General features: G+C 47.0%; 1 protein-coding gene across 1 annotated transcript; it reads right to left on the reverse strand.

The window, feature by feature from the left end:
- Positions 1-5,294: 5,294 nt before the first annotated feature.
- On the reverse strand, positions 5,295-8,499 carry LOC144710470 (long-chain-alcohol oxidase FAO4A-like). Its single transcript, XM_078584263.1, has 3 exons — positions 8,154-8,499; positions 7,287-7,556; positions 5,295-7,154 (listed from the first exon to the last, which is right to left on the reverse strand). Exons 1-3 carry the CDS (start codon positions 8,382-8,384, stop codon positions 5,415-5,417), a joined length of 2,241 nt encoding a protein of 746 aa, XP_078440389.1. The 5' UTR covers positions 8,385-8,499; the 3' UTR covers positions 5,295-5,414.
- Between the last annotated feature and the right edge of the window lie 3,022 nt (positions 8,500-11,521).

Here is an 11,521-nt window from a genome sequence, read left to right on the forward strand (position 1 = left end):
AAAATTAGTTTTCATCATTAAGTGTAAAGTATCATCTAATTTTTGTCAGAAGGAAATCTGTATGCACTTTGATTCTTATAGTTGATTATAGAACTTCTTAGTATTTCATTTTTCTATTAACAAATACATTAATATGAAACAGCTGGCACATTGAAACAAGGCCAAGGTATGCACCTAATGGAAGGGTAAGTACTCAAATTGAAGGATTTGCAGGTGTTCTCACAGGAAACAGACAACTGTGTTTGTGCTGACTGACAGGATGATCCTCGCTACTGATGCAGTCTAACATTATGATACAGGAATAATTAACATCTATATTTCTAAATTCCGTAGTTTTCAGTTTAGATCAATCTTATTAAATACGATTCTGTTTACAGTTAAATAAAAAATTGGTTTGCACATCAAGTGATAAGATAAGCTCAGTTTGATTACCTTATTCCCTATATTCATTTGTTGCCTTGCAATATTTTTTTTACGAATCTACTGCATTTTTAATGTTTTCGAAGAAAGCCATTTTTCAAAAGAGATTGATTTTAATGGGATTATTACTTTGAGATAAAAAATTTGGAGATGTATGATGTCACTTATTAGTATGATTTCCTAAGAATCGGGTTTATGTTATAGTTCCAATATAATTAACTAATTTTGAGTGTTCTATCGTTTTGTTTTCCAGTCGATTTGTGAGCAATATGTATAGAATTAATTGGAAAATTGTGAACATTCTTCAACGTGATCTTGTTTTTGTGCTCATAGTGAATACTGTGCACTCTCAAGTTTTATTTTTTTTGCAATAATTTTTTAACTTGGTTGCTCAATTACATCATTAACCTTTGGTGTAATAACATGAGTATATAAAATCCTATATAAGTACTTACATACTGTTATTTTTTAAACCTTCTGCATTGTGGTCCTATTCAATATGTCCTCCTTCTCAAGGTGTCTACCATATGCTCTATTTTCCCTTTCATGCATGATGTCCTTAGATTTTTGCATATTTTTTATTTGAATTCTCGAAGTAGATCTAAAACAATTCTGCCATCTCCCCCTCCATCTAGTTGTTTAAAAATATTTCCCTTATTTCTACTACCTTTTTAAATAGTTTTTGCCTGTATTTATCTAAGATGTGTTATCACAGAAGAGTGAAAAATGTTTATCTGCAATGCAAACCTTTCCAAGTTACTTGAAAAATGAGAATTCTGATTAAATATGTTGTTAATGGCTCTGATTTATGCAACAGTATTTATAAATTATTATTACTTGGAAGTGCGTAAATACAGGGGTGGAATCCATAAGGAGAAAGGAATGTGAGAGTAAGTTTCAATTACAATATACTAGAAACAATATTTTAATTGATTTTTTTGGGATCTTAAAGTATTTCCTAAAGGGGAAATAAATTTCAAAATGTCAGTACTAGTCAAAACAATTCAAAATAAATGAAATACATATTTACTGTTTCTTAATTTAATTTATAATAATGGACTGTGTTCTCTATATTATTTATATGGCAATAAATAATATTTAGCATTAAAGATATTTCAGCTGCAATCCAAAAAATGCTCCACTTGCGGGTTGTAGACTAAAAATGCTGTAACTTTTGCTACGTGATGCATTTTTCAGTGTTTTTTGCTGCATCAAAAAGCCTGAAGTCTAGGTTATACTATGGAATGTTTATCAGAAACATTATGAGAAAATTTAAATCAAGCATTTAGGAGATCACACAAACCTGACCGTCACTTCCTGTAAAAGCCAAGTAGTCATCTTTCTCCAAGAATGTTGATTGCCATTGAACTATCTCTTCAACGCTCTCGGATGAAAAAAATGGATCAAGGAAATATGATGCACTAGGTCCGAAAAAATGTTGGGGAAGAATTCAAGGTGGAATACACATATAGGGGAGAAGACAATAAATAGAAATGCCATGATTCTCACAGCCATTGGATAAAATTTTAAGGGCTTGGAGGGCTAGGACTTCTTGTTTTCCGGACCGGACCCACATGCCCTCATCAGATATGAAAATAAACCTTGAAATTCAAATTGTGGGTCAGTTCCACAAGTGTTGCCTTTAGTTGACCTGGTCTTTAAGGAGGTTTGAATGGGCTTCTAAAATGGGCTTCATGTGTACTTGGCCTCCTCTTATCATCTATTAAGTTTCTACTTTCCTCCCATTTGTATCTCAAATTCACTGTTGTATTATTCTTAGTGCTGTTTCTCAAATAAGGCTCCATGAAGAGGTGAGAAAATCACTTCACCCTAAAGAGTCAAGTGGTGTAGTCTTGAAAATCAATAAAATATATAAAGATGAGCTTAGTGAAATAAATCATAAATTTCTCATTTTTGACGCATAATGGACCAATGTTTGTATTTTGACTATGTCGTAAGAGTTAATCGGGAAATTATAAACATTCCTAGTTACGTTTATACAAAATTCTCACAAAGACGATCGAGTGGTTCAGATGGGAATGGTTTTGATGTAACACGAACGACCCGTCGTGACACACCACCGGGATTGATCACTATGAAGGAGACAGCAACATAGTAAAGCGCATGCAAATTTATTGGAAATTCAATGAGAAAACGTAGCAATCGACTGATCTGGGACGCGGTTCAGGTGACCACACAGGGAAGTGTCGAGCCTTGTCCAGACTCCCAGTGACCGGTGAGCTCAGCTGGAGGCCCTACGAAGTGAGGGACGAATGCCGTTCATCAGCGTCTGTACCGTCGTCGCTAACAACTAACCCAACACCGTGAAGAAGTATGTTAACACAAGAAGGTAGCTAGCCCTATATCGTTGCCAAAGGATCTCTCAAGGCAGAGGAACATACAAGGAAGGCATTGGAGGGAGTGATGATACTGCAAAATAATATGGAGTGGAAGAAGGAAAGAAATTGACCTGTGAAAGGCAGCCGCTACGGGCCCCTTCGGCGAAGCACGACCAACCCGGGATGCACGAGTGAACCGTTTGCCCTGGTTGTCCGCCCGACCAGTGATGGAGAGGTGGAGGAATCAGTGTCGGCATCTCCAGTTGAGTTCATCGGTATGGTGCATTTCGGATCACTCAACGTGCACATTGGTAGAGGGTTCGGGCACGTACAGCATCGCGTTCACTCTGTCCGTGATCCAACAGGAAAACCGTCCGGGTGACCGGGTCAACGGCAGAATCGCTCACTATATCCAACCGACAAGAAGAAACCGAGCAGCCTGGTCGGCGACAGCAAGGGTCATGTCGGAGGAGAGTGATCTGTCAGCCTGATCAGCAGAGAGTAGATGACCCGGTGGACGGACAGCTTCGGCTTGATCAACAAGAAGAATCGCTCCGGGTCAATGGTCCCACCGACCCGTCCAAGGAGAGTCGGCCGCGCCACTCTCCCTCGTAGGTAGGGAGGCACCCGCCACTCGTGAGCGGGCCGGTGGAGCCGCAAGTCTGCAATGCGGCAGTGAGGAGGTCAACGTGGGGCGCCCGCCGTGGACTCTTGCACCAGTGTGACCCGTCAATCACTGACGAGGCGGTGGGCGAGTGTTATGGAACAGCCCGGTGGCTGGCCGGCACGTCGGGAGAGCAGAAGCGCGAGGTGGAGGGACGGGGTCCGCCACAGCACTTCGAGGACGTTGGGGCCTGACCTGCGGACCATCGGAAAGTGGGTCCACCTTCGGGGGCAGCGCACGACGCACCGCGCCGACCAAACGGTGCAATGATCGCGCGGGAGCTCGCCAAGGATGCTCCATTAAGTCATCTTGCGCCAGCGTTGCGGACGACTAGTCTTCACGTAAGTAGGGCCTGATTGAAGAAGGGAACCACCCAGGAAGAGCGAGGAGTGGTAGGAGTCGCATAAGTCCCCTAGGACAGTGCCCCCCTCCCCCCTTATATAGTGAAAGAGGAAGGAGGCGTCCTAATGGCCCTTCTTTAGGGGGTAAGGCCTAGTGGGCTACCCCCCTCCCTGAAGAATCTTCCAATGAGGGAGAAGTCATGCCTGGCCTCCCCTCCACCAAGGATGTAACAAAACGGAATATGGAATACAAACAGCTACGGGGAAGGGGGCTGTACACGTGCAGGTGTGGCTTACCTTCCCCACCCCCCAGTCCAGAGTGACGAATTAAAATAACGACGCAAAACAGGGCCCCCTCTAAGACCGTGAGGAGTCTCCGTAATATGGTAAAACAACACGAATACGAGAAAACAACAAGATGTGGATGCAGTTTTCTTCAAACCTGGTAGTGAAAGCTCGGGTTCTTCACGTCGGCTCAGACTCCGCGACGAGGCTGATGACGAGTCGGGGCGTGTTCAACGGAATGGTCCTCCATCAGGTTTACATTTAATTTAAGAGTAAACAGCTCAAAGAAGCTAATGCAGTGATATCTTTGGCCAAAGCTGCAGAATATTAAAGAAGAATTCTCCTGTAATTTTTTAACACATCAATGTTTACTAGAATGACCAATTATGGTTTGACAGTTGACCATACCCTAAGTCATCCTAGGAGCATCAAGTGGAGGAGGAACTATAGGTGGATAATATCCGAGGACTAAGTGTGACATTACAATGACAAAAAGGTTGGACAATTGATCAGTTCAACATGTCTCGATTGAGAATTTAGAAACATGAGTTTGATCTTGAGTGATAGGGTCCATTGTATTATCGATGCCATCATGAGTCCATTCCAAGTCTTCCATTGAAGGAATCCAGTTTGTATCATCCAGATCAAGGCCTAGAATGCAATAGGGACATTAGTAGGTTAGAGTTTACGTTTCAGCCCTTTATAATTCATAAATTAAATCACTGAAATGTAATTTGATGTGTTTTATAGTAAATATTATATTTTGAAGGGAACAGCTGATAAGGTGATTAAAATTTCCCATCATCGCATCAGGTGATAGGGTTTGATGGCTTCTCCATAAAACGAATTCCTAGTTCCTTCCTCACGACTAAAAGGTAGTTGTTGTCTTAGCTAAAACCTATGGTTCTTATTCTCACCTATGCATAAATAATTTATACGAAAGTGAAATTCCTAGGCTCATAACAATGTATTACCTAATTTAGTATAGTGTGGGAACAAACATACGTGATGGTAACAGGCACCAAAAAACCTCAAGATCAACCCATGTACGAGGACTATGACAAATACGGTAACGGTTCAGTGATGGCAATAGATGATTAGAAATATCAAGCCACAATTCCATTAGGTGGATTCAAACTTTTAAAATTCAGAAAAAATAATGAAGGCGCAGCCCCATATCCTAATCTGTGCTTTAAATAAATTTCCAAGTCTGAAATTCCAAACGATGTACTAAGTGAAATCATCTGAAACGAATGGAACTTCATTTATGACACCGGACACCTAAACATACGGTCTAGCGCACAGTCTAGTTTCAAGTCTTTGCCTGGGCGGGGCAAGTCTTTGAGCGATTTTCTCTTCGGTCTTCTAAGTTGGGAAGGGCGCGAGAGTAGGCTGCAAGACTTGGAGGATATTCTGGGCGGTGCAGTAGGCGATGGCCTGGACGGTGACCATGGGGTTCACCCCCAGCGCGGTGGGGAAGACGCTGGTGTCGGCCAAGAAGAGCCTCTCCACTTCCCACGTCTCGGCTTGGGGGTTCACGACCGAGGTCTTGGCGCTCGTCCCCATCCGGCAGCTGCCCATCTGGTGCGCGCTGCAAATCGGCGTCTCCCCCTTCCGCAGCCCCCTCCCGCTCTCCCTCCTCACGAACGCCTCCCACTCCTCCCGGCTCGCCCCCTTCGCCCTGAACGCGCCCCCGTCGCGGTGGTTCGTGCCCACCTCCTCCGCCCCCGCCGCGGCCAGCACCCGCAGCATCCTCTCCGTGCCCCGCTGCAGCGCCCGCTCGTCGCCCTCGTCTAGCGCGTAGCTCACCGAGTCCGGGTACCGCGCCGCGCTCCCCGACCCGCGGTCCCGCGTCAGCGCGAACAGCGTCGCCGTCCGCGAGAAGCGCGCCATCCGCCGCCGGAAGTCCGCCGCGGAGGTCCACGGCGTGACCGCCGAGAACGCGCCCGGGTGCATCGCCGGCGTCTGGATGAGCGCCGCGCTCGCGCCGTCCGCGCCGTCCCCCGGCACGGGCGCCATGGCGGTGAGCAGCTCGCCGGTGAAGCTCTTCTTGTCCCGGTCGAGCCAGTCGGTCTCCTCCGGGAAGTAGCCCCACGCGATCACCGCGGGGTGGAGATGGAGGTGGCGGCCGATGTTGGGGTTCCGCAGGCCGCTTCTCCTCAAAAGCCCGGGCGTGTTCAGCGCGCCGCAGGCCACCACCGTCACCTTCGCCCTCACCGTTATCTCCCCATCGCTGAACCGGGCGATGACCCCGGTGGCCGTCTTCTTCCGTCCCGCGGCGCCGTTCCTGGCCGTGGTGACTCGGACGGCGTCGCAGCCGGCGAGGACGACGCCGTTACCGGAGGCGGCCATGTCGGCCAGCCAGGTCTCCGGCGTGCTCTGCTTCTTCCTGTCCTTGCACCCGAGGTGACACCACCCGCAGTCGTGCCCGTCGGGGGCGTTGACGGGGATGGCCTTCACGTCGTAGCCCAGCGCGGAGCAGCCGCGCCTCAGCACGGCGCTGTTCATCCCTTCCGCCGGGGTGCCCGCCGTGGTGGAAGGGTGGACTTTCATTCGCTCGCAGACCGCGTCCAACGCGCGCTGGTAAGCGGGGTCTCCGAAGAGGGAGAGGCCGTGGGCGCGGTGCCATTCTTCGAGGACGGAGTCGGGAGTTCTGAAGGAGGCGGACCAGTTGATGGCGGAGCCCCCGCCGACGGTGGAGCCGGCGAGGAAGAGGAGGGAGAGGTCGTCGGAGCTGAGCATTCCCCCCTTCTCGTACATCTGCTCGTTTGAAGGCCCTTCCAAGAGCGAGAGAGAAGCGGCGGGGAAATAGCGGCCCTTCTCCAGGACGACGACGCGGTATCCCGCCGTGGCCAAAACGCCGGCCACGACGCTGCCGCCGGAGCCGGAGCCGACTACGACGACGTCGCAGTAGAGGGCCAGCGGGGACGAAGGATCGGGGGTGAAGGGGCGGAGGAGGGGGGGGTTGCGCGGGATGGAGGACATGTCCATCACGGCCCGGAGAAGAGGGTCGTCTGACTGCTGGGACTCGGCTGGCGGACGGTCGGGGTCGCTACCGCAGTACCCGATCGCGGCCCAAGACGGGTTCCGGTTCTTCTCGTCCACCTGTGGAGAAGAGGAGAAGAGCCCTCGCTATCTTCAGCCTCATAGCCTTTGAGGAAAGTAGTAAAACGCACTTAAAGATTGTCGCAAAAGGTAGTCACGTCAAGGCGTGGAGGAGCCAGTGGAAGCGCTCACCGCTTGGAAGTAGAGGCGGACGGTGGCGAGCTGGAGGGCGCGGAAGAGGAGCCGCTTAAGGCCGAAGCAGCTGCGGGAGAGTTTGAAGGGGATCTTCTCTCTGCGGAGCTCGTCGAGGTCGGAGAACTTGTGGAAGAAGGGCAAGTTGGCGGTCAGGCCGCCGGTGCCGCAGAGAAGAAGGGTGCCATACCGAGTCGAGAGCAGCCACAGAGCCAGCCGCAAAAGGGGCAGCGCCGGGTGGAGACGCTCCTTGCACACCAGACCCGCCACCTTTCATAAGAACCCGAAGGGAAGACAACGAGCGTGAGAATAAACAGCCCAACGACGCTTCTTATGGCCTCTCTCTCTCCCCCTCGCTTCTCAAATTCGCGACCGATCACTAGTGAGAGGTGCAAAGGAGGTGCAGAGGAATAATAGGAGAAAGAGAGGGCCAAAGATTGAAGGCATAAAGAGCATTACAGGCAGAAAGCAAACACTACTTGGGGGGAAAATTGAGCAGATGGAGAACGGCTTAGACAGCGAATGAGAGAGAAAGGAGAGATAGGAAGCAGAAGAGAAAGAGTTAGACAGGGGAAAAAGAGAGAACGAGAGAGAGGTGGGTTGCAAGAGAGAGTTTGCGCGACAGAAGAAGAATAAGAATGAAGATCAAATAGATGAAGTAAGAAAGGGAGAGCGCAAGACAGAGTTAGACAGGGGAAAAAGAGAAATTGATTGATCGAGAAAGGGGAAAAGGGAGAGACAGAGCGAGACAGAGAGAGAGATCAAAGTGACAAGTGAGCAGCGACTTTGAAGAATCTCTGCTGCTTTTGTTGTCTTCTATTCCGTGAGCTCGTTGAGGAAAAGATGACGAAAAATTCGCGCACTAACCTGCTCCGCGACCCCGGCCATGGAGGCGGAAGTGCCATAAAAGCGAGCGAGCGCCTCGTCTCCGACGGCGTCTCGAGGAGCCTCCGCCGAGGGAATCAGTGCGTCGCAAAAGGCAGATAACGCCTGCAATTGCGACCGAGAGAGCCTGTTCGGAGGAGGCGAGCGGCCGCCTTGGAGCAAAGCTGCGAGTTCCTCCACATCCGGCGAGCTCTCCTCATTCCAGTTCACCATCCTAGAGAGAGAGAGAGAGAGAGAGAGAGAGGAGATATAAGGAACGATAGAGACAGAGAGATAGAGTCAGAGAGGTAGAGGTTAGAGAGTAAGAAAGCGAGTGAAAGAGAGAGGGAGAGAGAGAGCGCGGAGGGAATGTAGGATAGCTTCCGTGATTTTTATAGCCTCCTTGCGTGACGCTGTCAGCTGCTGACGAGCAGTGTATTTTAATTGAAGTGTGCATCGAAGGAGAAAAAGACGGGACGTGTCGCGGATCTATGCGGTTGGCTGGAGCAGTCACCGCATTCACTGCAGTGGTGACGCTTGCGGAGCCCATTTTTTACGAAGCTGAAAAAAGGAGAACAATGCTGCGGAGAAGACCCAACAAACTCAGTACAGAAAACGAAACAGCGAAACATAAAGCAATAAATAATTTTATTCTCTTCAACTAATCAAGAGGGCATGAAATGTATAGGATTAACTTGGATAAATGGAAAACTTAGGGAAGCACGTTAAGATATTATCGTCAGTCTTATTGAAAATCACACATATCTCAGAGGTGGATAAGCTCCACCATTTTGCTAAGGGTCTCAAGCCCAGCGAGAAGGTAGAGCTAGAGCGGCTCAACTGCAACAACATCCATGTTCATATAACATTAAAAAACAACAGACTCCACCATTGAGGACCACGTAATTTCTTTTATCAAAGGCAAGAAGGATTCAAAGAACTATTGAAGAAATAGTTAGAATCGGAGCAAACGGACGGCGATTCCTCTAGTTTGTAGTGATGACCGAACCCTGCTGTGGTTGGGGAGGGTCCACTGGCTAGGAGACTGCCCGCGTGTGGCCACGAGCAATATTAATGCTAAACACACAAATATTTCTCCTAGAAAAGAAGGCGAACGGGCTTGGGCTGACCCTACCTCTGGCCACGAGAAAGATGAAGAACGTGAATTTTGAGGTACGCAACATTGTCGCTGTGGCCAAGGGCATGTCTCAACGGGAGTGGCCAAAGACATTGTCGGTGTGACCAATGGAATACTTCGCGAGAAAGATCGGTGGTGCGTCCACATCGGCGGGGCATCCTTCTTCCAAAAAAATCCAAACTGTGCTTCATTGCGCAGCCAGAAGAAAAGGAAGCTCAAGGACTTCTACAAGAGGGAGAAAACTTACCTCGTTTTCTGCAGAGACCGGAGCAGGAGAGGAGGTTGTGCATGTGGGAAGAACTTTAGTCTCATTTATTAGTGGTGAGTTTTTTTTTCTTAGCAAGACCAGCGATTTCTTTAGTATTTAAAGTAATGGGAGAGAGTAGACTGCACAATCTTCGACCTGCATCGTGAAGAGTCGAACCCAAATAAACTAAAAATACGGATTTTGAGTTTTCGCCTTCTAAGGTCAACCCTGGACCAGGCCCGAGAGTAAATCAAGCTATAGCCGCCTTATTATACACGTCTCTCCCCCTTGATAGAGAGAGGAGCAAGTAGGAAAGAATAATGCATAGATTTGTGCCTTAGCTGTCGTGCCACCGTAGGTTCGTAGATTACTTTCGAGCTAGTTGTCTTTTTAATTTTGGCGACTTATGGACGACGTTTTATACTCTGTAACTTTCTTCTATTCTACTAAAAAGTTAATTTTTTATTCGAAAATTTATATTCTATCTGATGCTATCTTAATATAATAAATCTCCCAGAAGTATTTCCTTCTCCGGTTTTCTCCCGCGCGAGAAAAGGCTTTTATTCGACATAATAATACAATATACTACTACATTATCACCAGTTCTATCTAATTAATACAATCTTCCATTCGTAATAGAATACCCATTGAATAAAATTCATCTCCGAGCAATGTCTCCTGCACAGGTTTCTCCGATGTAATAAGAAATAAAAAAGGGAATACAAAAAATTAGTGATTTTTCTTCGAAGCAACCGATACGATTCCCCACAAAACACCGATCTGTCTGTTTCTTTCCAACTAAATATTTTGTTAAGTGGACAAGTTATAAGCGAACTAATTATCTCACCAAGAAAGTGATGCAAGGTGATTGGAAAGACGTGAACTCCGTGGAAACAATTGTGTGTTAAAGCAAGCTCGGTTTCTCTCCTACTTAATCTTTTGACGCGCAACTTATAGACGAACTAATTACTCATCTGAAAAGTGTAGCAATGACATGGAAAGACATTAAATCATTTACTATTTTGACTAACTGTATTTTAGTGCATGTTTTGGAGGGAAAGCCTAAAAAGAAGGCCCCTGACGCCTAATGAATACCACAAACTTACAAATTTGACATGCCAATTCCACTCGAATTGTCTTACCTACGTCCAGAATTGCTGAAACAGCTCCCCATTTTTTCGGTGTCTGAAAGACTAACAATAGTCGCCAGAGAGAAAGTATAATGGAGTTATTTTAACGGCAACATCTTAGAGTATGCTTGAAACACAAGAATAACGTGCTGCGCCTTCACTTGCTATTATCCTTCTCCGAATATCAGCACAGAAGAAACGGTGGACAGGGCCTCTTCTGGTCATTCCAACGCCGGTAGTGAAAGACATTTGAATTAATTCAAGGCTGAACCCGTCTCCCTGTCAAGCACCGTAGGGTTCGCTGGAGAATTAAGGACAAAATCCAAGATAGAACCAGAGACTCTGCAGCAATGGTCCCAAGAACAAAGGAAAGCGGACACGAGAGCTGAGAGGCAGGTAAGAGCGCTGGCTGTTGAACATGGGCCAAGCCCATCCTCTTTATTTATGCCAACAGCAGTCACTTTACGATTGGAATAGTCGCAGGTAAGAGCGGTGAGAATAATTTTCTTCATTACATTCCGGAAAAAAAATTAGCTACAAATGTTTGCTTTATAGCGCTTAGTTTTGGCGTTAATCGTGGAGTTCCGCCACTCGCTGAATTTGTTTTTGAAGTTATGTGAATTTGACTTTTCAAGTCCGATAGTATTTTGCATTACTTTTTTTGAGAATCTGTGCAAATTGTTGGGTACATTTCTATTTATCAATGTGTTTTATCTTTACCGACTAGAAAAATGTACTTTTTATCTTACGGTATATTTTATATCGTTCATGTCCCTTCATCCGACTTTGCCTTGTTTTCCTTGAAGGCGGAAATCCAGCCAGCTAAATTGAGAAGAATTTTAGCTACAAAAAATGT

This window comes from Wolffia australiana, chromosome 12 (genome assembly GCF_029677425.1).
Source record: "Wolffia australiana isolate 7733 chromosome 12, ASM2967742v1".
Classification (NCBI taxonomy): Eukaryota; Viridiplantae; Streptophyta; class Magnoliopsida; order Alismatales; family Araceae; genus Wolffia; species Wolffia australiana.